We start from the raw sequence: 15,510 nt of genomic DNA on the forward strand, positions 1-15,510 counted from the left end.
CCCTGGGTCATAGGTGTCACTGACCCAATAGCAGTAAAGCAAACATAGCAGCAGAGGCAGAGAAAATGAGCAACAACCAGTAGCACGACCAACGAGCATCTTTCAAATAAGAAGAGTCGACCCATAACGAGCTATGCTCTAGACCTGCAGGAAAATTGCCAGGCCCTGGAGGTAACTAGTCAAGCAGGACACCCAGGCACTAGGGAAGCTCGGCAAAAGAATAGACACCAAACACAGTCCATATCAGCATCAACCCAGCTATGAAGGGTGTATGTGGCATGTCATATAAGCAAGTGCGTGTGTACCCTAGTGCACCCCACATAACTAATTAAGACACTGCCCAAGGTGAGGCACACCACCCATGATCAGGCCTCTAAAGAGCAAACTCCCAAACACACCAGAACTAGAACTCTGTAAGTACAGTGGCAATGCTAAAAGAGCACACAGGGAAGGAACCCTGAACACATGCAACTCGAAGTGTAAGTTGCCAGGAAGGAAACACACACATGTGAACCAAATACCCTGTTCACAAAGGAAATAAAAAACCAAGCAAATGGCCCCTGCAGGACAATGTCCGAAGGATGGCTGGCATTTAGCCAAAAGCAGTGGCACTTGCTGTAAGTTAGACCTGAGGAGCACACTAATGGCATCAACCACATCAGTGACAGGACAGACCATTGGAGCTGGCTGTGGGCTGGGTCTCTGGGCCTCCTGATGGTGGCTCTTGGTACTAACATATTTGAGCTAGTTTAGAATGAACATAATTTTTTCTGAATAATTCATAGAGCCATTTGGCTCTTTCTATGCTTCATTTTTTATGAACCTTGCAGTTGCCTTTAAAGCTCCACTGGCTTCCCGGATGTTATCCTGATGAGGGTGAGGATAATAGTCCCCTCCTCTCTGCACTTCTGCGAGGGAGGCCAGGCTCTGGCCCTCATCCCCAGTAGGCCAAACAAGACTCGTGTGACTGATGTGACCCAGTAATGGGGAGCCAGCAATGGGTTCCTCCAATAAAAAAAAATAAAAGAAAAAAGGATTAACTTCTTTGTCTTAACACTTAAACAGGGTCACCTTCCCCAGACACAAAAGCTTATAATAGGCATGAATTTCAGCATGTCACAACATCCTTGTATATGCCAGAGCAAACATGTGGTTGGCAACCTTATCATATTCCTACAGAACTACATCATACCAGCACTGTATGCATTACATATATGGAAAATTCAATTACTGCCCTTTGTGTTAGGTGGACCGTCTAAATACGCTCCTCACCCGACCAGAAAGTCGTACCCATGTAAACAGCCAAGAAAGCCCCTAGTTTTGTTCGACAATATTTAGAGGGAGGCGAGATGCCAAAGATTTGAATTATTTAAGTTTTTTAATTTGTTGGGGAGGTGAGAGTGAGCACTGCACCAAATATGGCAGCTCAGCAGGGAGGAGACGACAATATTCCTGGTTTTAAGAAATCTGGTTGGATGCGGTGGTGTGTCTAGTTTGACCAGAGAGTGGCCATGGCATGACATTAATAACAGAACTGCTTGATGGGAACACCACCCGCTATCACTAGCCACCTAGGAAGGAACGAGACAGGTCATGTCGCATGTCAGTCCCACATAGGTGAGGTTTAAGCTACGAAAAGGGACATTACTCTAAGCAGTACTCAAGAGGCAATGTAGAGGAGCTAATAGTCAACTTCTAGAGGAAGATTTAGAGAGCTGGAACATGACAGGAGGTCGAAAGAAGCTCCGTAACATCAGTACTCCTGCATGACTCAAGAGGCAGTGCTGGGGGATCGAGAATCGATCTGCGGGACATTACCGGGTTAGAGCTGTGAGAAGAATGTAGGTGCGAAGTCCTGGCCCTGATGTCTCAGGAACATAGCAGCCCTGGGGGAAGTAGCTACTGAACACTTCCACACAGAAGGGGACCAGTATTCAGCATGGTAGATTGATGGAAGTCTGGGAGTCATTCGCCTGATCCTAGCGAGATCGTCCAAGATCAGTTGTCAGAAGATTGTTAACAAGCTGGAAGAAATGATCTACCATTGTTTTTAAAGAGGATAAGAAGAAAAACTTTGCAGGAAACACACAAGAGAGCACCTGAAGCATCTGTCAACTGCAACAGGCTGCTAGGACTACAGCCTCTGTTCTTCAATACAGTACTAATGTAGATTAAATTTCCCTCGTTTCATAGGAAGTGAAAATTATTTATTTCTATGTTTGCGGAGCGATTTATTGTGGTGAGAGAGAGCCAATATTCAAGACAGTATCAGAATAAGTATGAATTTGAGTTGCACCATATTTTATTGACCTTGATAAATTGTGTGTGATTAACGAAATGATTATTACATAATGAAAAGGATATTATATAATAATGAATACATTATTATATAAGTGAATTCATAGTGATACTCTTTGCTGGAACACTTAGTAAATCAAAAGTCTAATGAATTCTGTTATTAAAAATACTGAAAGGTGTTGCTATATTGTTATTGAATTTCACCGCAGGAGTGTTGCCATATATCATACGTAGTTAAGATATTTTCGGCCTTAAGCAAATGTACTTTTATTTCCAGTAAATTGTTTATTCTTTTACATTGTGTTTCGTTTCACTCCTTTCTTCACCCTTTATATTGTTTGCCTGGGTCTGGTGGAACACTGAGCACAATTAAGAAAATGCCAGGCTGGGACAGAATTACCACTGTATTGATAGAAATGATCTGGCCTGAATAAAATATTAGTCAGATTAGCAACCTTGGATATCAACTTGGTGGGGCAAATTGGCAGCAAAGAGCCTGGATCTGTGTTCGCAGACACATAGATTGGAGATCTGGGAGCTGCCGGTTTCCTTAGCCTTGCAACTCCATACCAAGTTAATGTGGGACATTTCCCCTGTGAGTGACTGAGGTTCTCCCCTTAAGTGGACAGTGACACTGGTGAGAGGGGAAGTAAGACCCAGGTTGCTGCCCCATTTCTCAGTCTATATAGTGTCTTAATACATCTCAGACCTCCTTTTAAAAATACACATCATACACATGAATTCTAAAAAAGTTCTCAACAAAATATTATTTTGCAAATCAACCACCCATTTGCCATGTCAATCACATGCTGGTTTAGCTTGCTTGAGGGAATGTATTTTCCACAAGTACAGTATAATTTGTTCCCTGTTAGCACTCTCAACTATGTAAACCATTACCTAATGAGAGTGCATTTATATCTCTGGGATCACAAATGTGTGCACATGAAACACTTCAAATGCCGAGCACCCTCCCAAATCCAGACCTCCCTATAATGGACCAAATCCACTACAAGACAATTATGCAGAGGCAAATAACCTCTGGTATCCAATATCAACCCATTAGCTTAAGTTAAATATGCTTAGTGTGATGTGTATACATACAGTAGTTGAATAGCTGCACTCTGTAACAGTCCTCTTCTGTATTATCATCATGTTCATTAAATGGTCACCACTCACAATTCAAGAAGAAATTTGTTAAATGTAGATGTAATTACTGTAGTAATCAAAAGTGCCAAACCCACAAGACTTAGTAACACCATTTATGTCAGAGAATATTCAAATGACATAAGCATTTTAAAAGAAATCAGGAATTAGATTCATCAAGTATTTTATCGAAGGACTTAGACTCAAAGGAACAGTGGGAATGCAAAACTTCTGACCAATCTGAAAATCAGGACATTCTACAAGGAAGTGCATAAACGAGTTAATTGTGTGTGGCCAATTTGTAACCTAGCCAAAGATATTTCTCTTCCAGTTTGATGGTAGGATAAAGACAGTGGTGATGGGTCATATTTGATAGTATGTAATTTGATATTTGTAACAGCTATCCATCTTTCTCTCCATATGAATCTGGTAAAAGATAAAATTAAGAAAATGCAAAGCATGTCGTAAATGTACAAGGGATTAAGAATAAGCATAACCCTTGATGTCTAAAGATGTATTCCACTTTGAATAAGCTATGCGATTATTAAATTAAAAAAATATAGACCACCTTCAACTACGATTATCATCTTCCCCAGGAGCAGATATATACATCACATACTGATATTGAACATCTCCTTTTCCATCTAGAGTAACAGAAAATGGTTCTAGTTCCACATCATCTATTTTTTCAATTTGTTTGTCTAAACTCTGATCTGCCATCTCAATTTCTGTTCCTTTAGGCATATGCTGACTAATTTCCTGACTCAAGTGTGTGCCTGCACACTCACTGATTGGAGTGTTCACTTCACTTGTCATATCACATATTTCTGGATCTATTTCTGTTACCATAGGAGTATCCACCGGGTCTACCATCTGTTCATCAACTTCTTCCTCTATCTGACTTATCATTGATGGGAGAGAGCACTGATCAGTAGGCTCCAAATGACTTGAAGAATTTAAATGTACTGGGTCATTGATATTAGTTGGAATATGGAGATGCTCTGCTGGTTGTAAATGATCCGAGATGTCAAGATCGCTTGTAACACCCATACTTGTATTAGAATTAAGATGGTTGGAATCAGTAATATGACTAGTGACATCCATGTGGTTTGTTGTGTCAATATGTCCTGCAACCTCCAAATGGTTTCCTGTTTCAAGGCTGTGATGAGATTCAAGTTGGCTGGGTACTTCTATACGACTTTCAGGACTAATATGGCTCCTTGCATCTAGGTGGTCTGTACCCTCTAAGTGACAAGATGATTCTAAATGTTCTGCAGCATTTAAATGACATGTAGTTTGCAATTCGTTTGCAGTTTCTAATGTGTGATTTGCAGATTCCAAGCCGCCTCCAACTTGAAGATGTTCTCCTGAAAGGTGAGTTTCAACTGCCAAGTGGCTGGGCATATTTTCCTCATTATGAAGCTGATCATCATGGGCCAGGTGGTCTGCAGCATCTGTTAACATAGTACTCTTCAAGTCTCCCAGTGTATCACTCTGTGAAATTTCCATGTCTCCAAGAATCTGCACATTGATGAGAGACACTCCTGGTGTCATTTCAATGTGATCATGGGAGGACTTTACCTCCAAAGTTTCCACTGTATCAAACTGTACTGGATCAACACCTCTGAGGTCTTGTGAGGCAGCATCAATAATGCTTAGAGTTTTAACCTTCATATCTTCATCATTTGCATATGTATGTTTCTCGGGTAGCTTTTCACACGACAGAGAAAAGGGCTGAAGACTACTGTTATCGTAAGATTCTGCAGTCATAAGGAGATCATTTATTACAATGGATGTTACATGTTCATTTTGCTGAATATGTTCATCTGATTCACGGTTTTTCTGCAGATCATCTACTTCCTCAACAAGTTTCTTCTCTAGCAATTGTGCATTTTGCTTTTTCTTGCTCTTCCAGTTAACATTCTTACCATGAATAAGAGACATGTGACTTCGTAATTCGTTGTTATTAGAGAAATTCTCCCTACAAAGTTGACAAATATAAACAGAATGTTTCCAGAAATGGAGCATCAGTGATGATTTTTTTCGGAATTGTGCACTGCAATAATCACAAGTGTATTGCACTTTTAGATGTTTCACATTTACATGATGGCGGTATGCTGTGTAAGTTGTGAATTTTGAGTCACACTCATCGCATGTCCACGACTGGGCACTTCTGTGAACAGCATTAATGTGGGTGTTCAATTTGGATATTGTAAAAAATTTCTCCCCACAAGTTTCGCATACTATCTTTTTTTCCCCATGAGCATATAACAGGTGACTTCTATATGGTACATGATAATAAAACACTTTATTACAGTGCTCACATACATACTTGGTGCCTACATGATGCACAACGTTACGATGATAACGCAGTCCAGCTTTGGTACCGAAGCACTTTCCACAGTCTTGACATGCAACCTCTTTATGCTTTTCTTCTCCTATTCCATGAAATTTAAAGAGATGAACTTTGAGCCTGGCCTTAGTGGTTAGATACCGACCGCATACAGAGCACTCACAACCTTTCTGGTGAGCAGATGCATGGGCTAGAAGGGTCTGTTTACAAAAGAATGTCTTGCCACATTCCTCACAAATATGAATACCCATTTTATGCTTCTTCATTCTGGATGTCACTTGTTTGGGTTTATTTTTCATTGATAAATCTTCGATGTCAGAATGTTTTGATAAATGGTGAACCCATAATGCAAGACTAGAATAAACCTCTTTACACTGAGGACAATGATATTTTTTGAAGGATGCTTGCCTTCTCGAACTTTTTCGAACCTTTTCTGAACAATTCACATCATCAATGTGACACGAGTCTGCTATTAAACTTTCGTTGCAATTTACATCCTCTGAATATACATCAGAGGTTTTAGGAGTGGATACCACCACATTAGATTTCACCTTGTGCTCTTGGAGAGTTGACTCAAACATTTTTTTTATAACTTGCTTTTTAAATTTGAGATCATCTTCAATTTGTGCTATTTCTTGGACAAGATTCTCACACCTGGAGCAAATCTTCATACTCACACAGAGTGTCTCTTGTTTTGCCCTACCCACAATTTTTGCCAACAACAAACTCATTGGAATGTTACCAGAATAATCATGGGCACTTAAAATACATATTAAGCTAAAATTGTTATCATCTTTTCCACAAACAAGACAAATATCTTTTCCTGAACTTTCCATGTTGTTGAATGCAAATACATTATCATTAATGCTGCTCTTGTTCGAGTCCACATAAGAATTTTCATTTGGAAGATAATCATTGATATTAATACCCAGACAATTTTCAGCTTTTGACTGGTCTCCATGCCAGTTATTTTCTTTCTTGCTATTAGCAGACATATGATTTAGAGCAGTACCCTTGAAAATGTTTTCACTCATTATGAAACTTTCTTTTCTCTTGTCACTTTCATGTACAGATAATGATAGTGAAAGGTTACTCTTGTCTCGAGCAACACCTTCATCATTACCGAGGTTAGTAACTAGTAGCGGAACAGCTTTCCGATGAAGGCTTGATGTCTTTCCCTTTTTAACATCTTCAGGATGGAAATGCCGTACACATACACCATTTCGGGCACCAGCTACATGGCCATCAGTCTAAGAGAGAAAAATTAGCCTAATTAATTTTAATACATCATCTACCTACATTAAACATAATAATTAAGCAAGGGAGGGCCTACAAAATTATATCATATATATAATGTATCAAGAATTTCAGAAACTAATGAAAGTGAAGTGGGTGAGAATGAAATTACAGTATGTCTGAATAAATGAATTACAGGATGAAAACAAGCATTTGATGAATGGTAATCTAAGTTTTCTTCAAAAGATTCCAGTCCTTTAAGTATCTGGCTGGAAGAATAATTTCTGAACATCTTCAGTCTAAACTCTGCTCACACACCTGTGGATCACAGAATGCAGGAAAAATCTGCTGAATAGCAGTCACCCAGGCACTGCGTTGGTAGTGTGACTTGGGAAAGGCAAACACCGAAAGGTTGACGCTGTGTGACGCTCCACACACCACACATTTACGTGGCATTATGCTCCTGAAAAATGAATGACATTGGGTAATTTAAAAATGCAGTTTTGAGTAACTATGAATAGCAAAATATAACTAAAACTTTGAGTAACAAAATATAGCTAAAAAAGTTTCGAAAACAGTTGGCATTCGTTCTAAAATCAGTTATTATGTACCTTGCCCTGCCCTGGTAATGCTCTATTACTCTCTCATGTATCCTTATCGCAATTATGGTATTCGTACCCAAAATCATCTGCGTCCTGCTTGATGGGGTTCTAGGAGTTCTTCTACTCCGCAAGCCCGTCTTGAGGCCAGGCTTGACTTGTGAGATATTTGTCCAATCAGGCTGTTGCTTAGAGTGGCCCGCAGGCCCACATATCCACTACAGCCAGGCTGGTCTGGCACTTCTTGTAGAAAACTATCTAATTTTCTCTTGAAGATGATTAGTCCTCTAATTACTCAACACAAATCAGCTATTAGAACAATAACAAACTCTGGCCCCAGAAAGCACTCGGCCCCCTTACTTAAATCTTTGAATATGTTAGATATTTAGTCACTGCACATCCTCTCAAGTGTACCCTATACAGTGGAACCTGGGGTAGCGAATATCCCTCTTTACAATTTTTTGGGGTTACGAATTCAATTTCTTTGGAAAATTCTAATTGGGTTACGAATGTTGCCTCACCTTGCGACTTTGTTGATACAAGTACAGTATGGGTCGACTGAGTATGTGGTTCTTGGTGGCACAGGCAATCGTGGTTCAGTTTACCAGTGCTTCCCGCTTAGTGATGTTCGTGCTTGAATTCTTTGTAAAGAGTTTAATTGTTTTTCTGCTTTTTTGGTTTTCGAACATAAAAGTAATTATTTTATATCATGTAATGAGTCCGAAGAAAGTCAGTAAGTAAGGTTCAACATAAGAAAATTGTTGTGAGAAGAGGCAGTAGAGGATGTCCCTTCCTCATTATGAAAATAGGTGAAGTATGGGAAGAACTGCAAAGTTTTGTTGAAAAAACTCACCCAGATAAAGCTGTAGCAGGCCGATGCATTGCCCTTTTTAATGACAATGTGATCTCTCTCTACATACAAGTGTTAAAATGTAGGGAAAAACAAGTGTCTTCAGACAGATTCTTAATAATAAATAAATAAATAAATGTTTATTTAGGTAAGGTACATACATACAAGAGATTTTACAAAGAATGATGGATTTATAGATAGGGCTAGTACATACAATGCCTAAAGCCACTATTACACAAAGCGTTTCGGGCATGAAAAACTTAAATGACTAAAGCTTAATACTAAGTGAGTATAAAGAATAAAATGTGTTGAGAACAAATAAAAATAGAGATAAAAAAGGGGGGAACATGGCTGAAAAAGCAGCACAAATACAATTAGGTCGACAAACAGCGTTGTTTAAAAAGAACAGACATGGGTTGACAATAGAGGGGTAAGGTAGGTTACAGGGAATTTATTAGGATAGTGCTTCGTTTTTATCTTAAACTGGTTGAGAGAGGTACAGTCTTTAACATGGTTGGGACATAGTAGTAGTAGTAAGGACAAGCAAGCAGTGAACCACAACCAGGTCCTAGTGGTATGCCTGTAAAATGTAGGAGAAAGAGTAACCCAGAGAAGTCATCACTGCTTGATGTTATAATGAAAGGGGATTCTCCTTCCAATCACTAACGCCTCTCTTCCATGTGTCAACTGAGTTTCCACCGTAAACAGGTAAAAATCTCTTCACAGCAATTCTCCACGCCTGTCCCAGAGTGACATCCATGAGGCGATTTACATTTCCTATCACCAAATGCTCCTGTTCACCTAATAGCAAGTAGGTACCCAGGAGTTAGTCAGCTTGTTGTGGGGGTTGCATCCTGGGGGAGAAAGGCCAGAATTCAACCTTGGAGAAGGGTCACCTCGATATAAGCCTAAGTGTATGAACATCGCGGATCGCATTAAAACTTAAAATGCTGAACAATATGGACGATGTTGATCTGGACAATTTCTTCAAAAGGTTAGATGCAACACAAACAAGGAGCAACAGTTTAAGGCTCAACAAGCCACAATGTAGAAATGAAAGCACAAGATGCTTTTTCACCCACAGGGTTCTAAACCCATGGAGGTAATTATTAGGAGAGTGCATTAAGCCATTGTGACTGTATAGCACTTGAAAGGATAATATTTTTGGGATGGGACGGAGGGAAGGAATGATGCCCAATCGTTTGGATGGTCGGGGATTGAACACAGGCCTGCGAGAAGGGAGAACCGTCCAGCCCAAGTGGTTGGATATATATAAACCCATGGAGCTGGCTACCAGTCAATGCTGTAAATGCTAAAACTGGAATTTTTATATCCAGCTGGGAAAAAATCATCAGGGGCAAATAGGAGGACCCTTTTTGACACGCTGCCAGGTTCCTGTCTTTGTCAAGGCCACTAATGTGTTAGTGGCCCCTCCGGTAAATTCAGGTAATTAGAATGTCACAAAAGCACAATAACATGCAGGATGTCTCATACCTTGAGCTGAGAAATATTCTTCTTTAAGGTATATACAAGTTGCATGGAAGTGGTCTCCTCCCAGAGACAGCACGAGTGGTATTGTTGGGAGAAATGTAACAATGGCACATCACAATTGATGGTTGGGCAAGGCTTGAATGCAGTTTCTTGGAGCCGACTTAATGTGAGAACTTCTTGTTGAGTTAAAGACGAAGATGGAACTCTGCTGTGTCGCTTGCCAGACCAGCTTCCAGAGTGGAAACCAATATCGCTAAAAATAACAAAGCCAACTGGCAAAAGTAAATCACTTGATGACACCTGGTGACCCACGGCAGGGAAGGAGCCAGCCGATCACACCACACACAGTGTAGGCCTAGTGTGTGCAAGACAATAATGTCATGGATGAAGTAAGAGCCAGACGACTATCACATCTCAAGAGCACACAAGGATACTCCAAGATCTGCTAGCTGCTGGCGTCTCATGGCATAGCGGGTAACTGATTATATAGTTCATTGTAACCGGATTGGCTCCAGGTTCGATTCCAGCAGTCGTTGAGCATGCTTCCTTACACCCAATGCCTCTTTTTGGATGAATTAAGTCACTTTGCACCCATATATTTTTACCAGTTCGGACAATTTTTTTTTTTACCTTTCAAATATAAATTATTGATTAATATTACAACGACAATATAATGCTACTAACAGTTAAAATTTTCTTTTTGACAGGCATACAGTTATTGAATACAGCTTTTCTTCAAGATATTTTCCTCCTCCTTATCACTGCACGAGCGGAAATGTTGGGAGAAGCGTCACAATGGAACCTCGGGGGTCATAGGGCCAGGCTTGGAAGGTGTTGGTGTTTCCAGCTGATGCAAGGGTCACCACTAAACCAGACGTGGTTTAGAGTTAGATGCGCATGGCGACGAGGGCGGGATGTTGTGTTTATGGCGACAGCTGATCCGTGCTGCTTTTTTGTAGTCAGGATTTCGTTTTCTATGTTAGACAGGGCCTCGTCTACCCTGCACACCGAACTACTTGCCATACTTCTTGAAAACAAAGATTTTAAATATACTAGTGTAAATTTTTTTATTATTTTGAATTTATAGTGCACTTGCTACAAACATACTATACAACGAACAACACAGTAAGATAAATAAGTGTATTATCTTCCGGGTGAGTCCCCCCACCACCCCTTCGAGGGAACAGGGGAGACCAATCCAGCTGATTACTTACCTATCAGTGACTACGGGAAAGTGAGGTCTAGGTCTTTATGCCCCGCCTCCTTATCTTGTTGTACCCGTTGCTTTAAAGCTTCATTATTCTAATACTCAATATATTTATCGAACCTTTCCTTAAAGTTGTGAATGGAGGTGGCTTCTGCAACTTCTTCCCCTTAGTCACATTTTTTTTTTTTGAGATATATACAAGAGTTGTTACATTCTTGTACAGCCACTAGTACGCGTAGCGTTTCGGGCAGGTCCCTGGAATACGATCCCCTGCCGCGAAAGAATCGTTTTTCTCATCCAAGTACACATATTACTGTTGCGTTAAACAGAGGCTACAGTTAAGGATTTGCGCCCAGTAAATCCTCCCCGGCCAGGATACGAACCCATGACAAAGCGCTCGCGGAACACCAGAGCGAGTGTCTTACCACTACACCACGGAGACATTGGCCTTAGGCCTTCTTCCCTTAGGATTGGCCAGGTCACAAAAGAAGTAGTTAAGAGGTACTCATCAATGCTTACCAATATAGTAAGAATAGCAAAATCTTATTATGAGAATAGATTTAAAGAAGCAAAAGGCAACATGAAAAGCCATCTTTAACATTGATGTTTTTACATTCTTGTAAAGCCACTAACACGCTACGTTAACAAGCTATACGTGTTAGTGGCTTTACAAGAATGTAAAAACATCAATGTTATGTACTTTCATGAACCCCATTGTATCTTCTTGTATATATATAAATAAATGAAATAAAAGTTTACTTTAAAAAACATTTACTTTAGTTTACAGTGCTTTCCGTACTACAACTGCTCCCACCCCACCAACAAGTGTCAGCACCATAGTCCTGAAGCGTAACCTTTGCGCCCGACTTCCTAAGTTTACCAGTGGCTCTTCCCAACAGGCCACCCGGCCCCCACACTGGGGACCTAAGAATCAACCAGCACCCTCACAGTCCCTTGTATCACGTGCAGGCATGATTAATTCCTGATCTTATTCGACTAGCGGAGTGGCTTGCCGGACCAGACAATCAATGGTTCATCAAGGAACTCAATCAACACGCTGTACTTAGCCAACGGCCTGGACCCCATCATCGCCCTAGACACAGGTATCACTGCCTCCACTACCACTCCGGAGACTACCACACGGACGACCACGAGGTCGATCTCAACACAGACTCCAAAACCACTCATGACCCGGAAGGCACAAACAAAAGGTATTTCCCTCTCCAGCGTCTACCAACACTTCTACCATCACCATCTCAGCAGACGTGCTGTCTACAAATACTTACAGCACCACCAACGCTCCTGAAATAGCTTCTACCACTAACCTGCGACACGAAAGACGAAACCACCAACTACGGATGTTACAGACTCATCAGATCATCTTAGTAGGAGCTTCACCTCCGCAGCACAAATACTCGGTACAAGATCTCTCATGGAGGCCACCTCACCAAACTCCCACGACAGCACGATCATATCAACTCGCAGCAAGTCTCCGTGAAAGAAAAACGGAAGGACCTAGAGGTCTACACTAACCCACCAGCTCCATAACTGGTACAACCAGCCCTCCGAGGGTGAAATCCACCATGATCCATCCACAGATCTCTAGTATCAGCTATTGGTATTGATAATGGCTCGAAAGAGCCTTCACTTACGGGCTATTCCATGCCCGTGCCACTTTTAGGGTGACTTAATCTTTATCAATTAATCAAGGCACGAGTATAAAGAGCTATGACATATTTAGAGCCGAGAATTATATGTCCGGGTAGCATAAAACTTCCACTAGACAGTGTGACATTGTAATTGCCAAAATTTGGCTAGGATATCGATATATATGGCAGGTGGACTGCAGGCAATGAATGCCTCAACGGTGAACATTCCAATTGTAAACTCTGTGAACAAGAGCTGGGACATACTCTCCAACACAATATTTGCTGATTGGCTTGTTATCAGTGATTTCAGACCAAATGGTATGAGGTACTTTGAGCTCTGTAAATACTTCATACACTCACGAATATTGGAAGATATTCTTGAGCTGTACCCAGATTTTACCAGTGGAGGCTATAATAGATCAGCCTGGCATTTAATGTTCTCTCCTGATTCCATGTATGACTAACCATCCTATGAGATGGGGATATTAGATGAATTGAATTGAACTATCAGGGGAAAGCGCTAAGCCATTACGACTATATAGCACTGGGAAGGGGTCAGGATAAGGACCATCTGGTCACCATTTGGTACGGGAGACATCTCCCGTCACGAAGGGTGCAGTCGCGCCTCCACAGATCTCCAGTATCAGCTCTTGATACTGGTAATGGCTCAAAAGGGCCACCACTTACGGGCTATTCATGCCCGTGCCACCTCTTGGGTGGCTTAATCTTCATCAATCAATCAATTAGGATAAGGATTTGGGATGGGACCGGGGGGGGAGGAATGGTGCTCAACCACTTGGACGGTCGGGGATTGAACGCCGAACTGCATGACGTGAGACCGTCGCTCTACCGTCCAGCCCAGTAGATGAACTTATAGCTTGTTTTTAATCTACAGTGCAGTCTTTCACAAAGCCCGAAACGCTATGTGTGGTAGTGGCTTTACAAGAATGTAAAAACATCAATGCTATGTACTCTCATAAATCCAATGCACCTTCTTGTATATATAATAATTAAATAATTTAGAACAGCATAACAACACATTGCTGTGTATACCTAAGCTTGTTAATAACAAAAAAGTCAACACAGACGTCGTATGCGATGCCTACAACAAAGAGGAAACTGAAGACAAAGGCCTGTTTCACTCCTACTGCATTACATGCAAAGGAAACCCAATAAAATGTATACAGTATCTGGCCGATATATAAAGGGTTATCGGTGAGTAAACTCTGAGACAACGAGACAACGACCTGTCAATAAAAAATTAATTAATTTAGATTAGTTGGCGGTGTAAATATCAATTACATGGGTAACTTAATTATTTACTGCACGTACGCATGATGACGTTTATTTAAATGTGACAAATTCATTAGTTACGCCTTTCTTTATCGTTCAGTACATTGAAATAATAGAATTCTTGATTAAATTTATATAAATTTTTTCGGCCTACATATTTGAATACAAAAAAATATTTATGTTGTTCCCGTTATAAGAGCAATTTACACATCGCTTGAAACTCGCAGATAATGAAGTAGTAAAAATAAAGATGAAGCAGCATGTTAATAAACAAAATTATATTGAAAATTATAGACGTCAGGAGGCTAAATGATTAGGTTTAAAGGGAAACAGTATGCGGATCAGTGACTTTCAAAGAACATAAATTCCATACCTACATTGTTATATGTCACATTCTAATTTTATTGTAAGTATTGTAAATAAAAACCAGAAAATAATGAGTTACTAACACTAGTCGTAATATGGCGCCGCCTCCCCTGTGACGTCACTGCCGCCGCCGCCGCTGATTGGCCCGGGATTTCTAGGCTTTCAAACATGGCGGATATCCCTTTGTGAAGAAAGGCCTTTTGCCTTAGTGAATAAAACCAAAAATGGCCAGTTCTGAAGTGGAAACCGGGGATTCTACGCAGCATATAAATGAAGGTAATATTATAGCAGATGTTGGTCAACCTACGGGGGCCGTATGTTGCAAAATAATTGGGAATCGTGAGTGTTCCAATCATGCTTCTCAATCCAGTTTACTCATCGAATTTTGGAACTTCTTTTAGTTAGTGATGAAGTATAAACATGTTGTGAAAAGTGCACAACACGGGTGGAGGCCCTCACCAGCTATGTCTTCTCACTCTCCTATACACTCTCACTCTTATCTCACGACAATGATATTGGATTTAACTCTCATCCCTCCCTGATTTTGTGAATTCTTGCAGGATGGAGGAATTCCTGAAAGATTACTCTATTACTTCACTTTTTGCTTACTCTGAATCTGTATAATTTACTACAGTTGTCACAAATGCTGGAAAGCTTGGGATAAAGCCTAGCATAAGTATTACAAATGATTAGAACCATTATGAGAGGGGAATAAAACGGCTAACAGATAAGTCATTTTTAATCCACCCTTTGATTAATTTCTGGAATTAATTTCCATTTAATCTTTGCCTGCCACAAGCTAGGTTATAATTATGATAATTCCAACTCCGGACTGGTCATACAAGCTAGGTTAGGTCACATCAATCACTAAAATTAATTTTTTATTACCTAGATACTTGTGGTAGTGGAATAGATTTGCTACTATGTGACTTGTGTCACTGCTAACTACCACTGTACACTTCAACAACTTGGTAGATCCAAGATTTACTCAAAACACTTAGCCTATAGTGACCTTAGGAAAATGT

At 40.4% G+C, this 15,510-nt stretch overlaps 2 protein-coding genes across 4 annotated transcripts in view; one reads left to right on the forward strand and one right to left on the reverse strand.

Moving 5' to 3' along the window:
* Positions 1 to 3,804: 3,804 nt before the first annotated feature.
* On the reverse strand, positions 3,805 to 10,941 carry LOC123755357 (uncharacterized). Of its 3 annotated transcripts, none has more exons than XM_045737903.2 (3): positions 10,655 to 10,941; positions 7,349 to 7,493; positions 3,805 to 7,044 (listed from the first exon to the last, which is right to left on the reverse strand). In XM_045737903.2, the coding sequence occupies exons 2-3, from the start codon at positions 7,484 to 7,486 to the stop codon at positions 4,012 to 4,014; spliced, it is 3,171 nt and encodes a 1,056-aa protein (XP_045593859.1). In that variant the 5' UTR covers positions 7,487 to 7,493; positions 10,655 to 10,941; the 3' UTR covers positions 3,805 to 4,011. The 3 variants fall into 3 exon arrangements, with proteins under 3 accessions (XP_045593859.1, XP_045593860.1, XP_045593861.1); XM_045737904.2 differs by having other exon boundaries at positions 9,974 to 10,934; XM_045737905.2 differs by lacking the exon at positions 10,655 to 10,941 and adding an exon at positions 8,151 to 8,545.
* Positions 10,942 to 14,618: 3,677 nt separating this feature from the next.
* The window catches only part of LOC123755356 (zinc finger protein 729), a gene marked incomplete at its 3' end in the record, with an annotated part of 39,143 nt that continues 38,251 nt past the window's right edge, over positions 14,619 to 15,510 (forward strand). The window contains 1 exon segment of the mRNA XM_045737901.2: positions 14,619 to 14,761. Coding sequence (XP_045593857.2) covers positions 14,710 to 14,761 — 52 coding nt within the window.

Source organism: Procambarus clarkii, chromosome 20 (genome assembly GCF_040958095.1).
Source record: "Procambarus clarkii isolate CNS0578487 chromosome 20, FALCON_Pclarkii_2.0, whole genome shotgun sequence".
Classification (NCBI taxonomy): domain Eukaryota; kingdom Metazoa; phylum Arthropoda; class Malacostraca; order Decapoda; family Cambaridae; genus Procambarus; species Procambarus clarkii.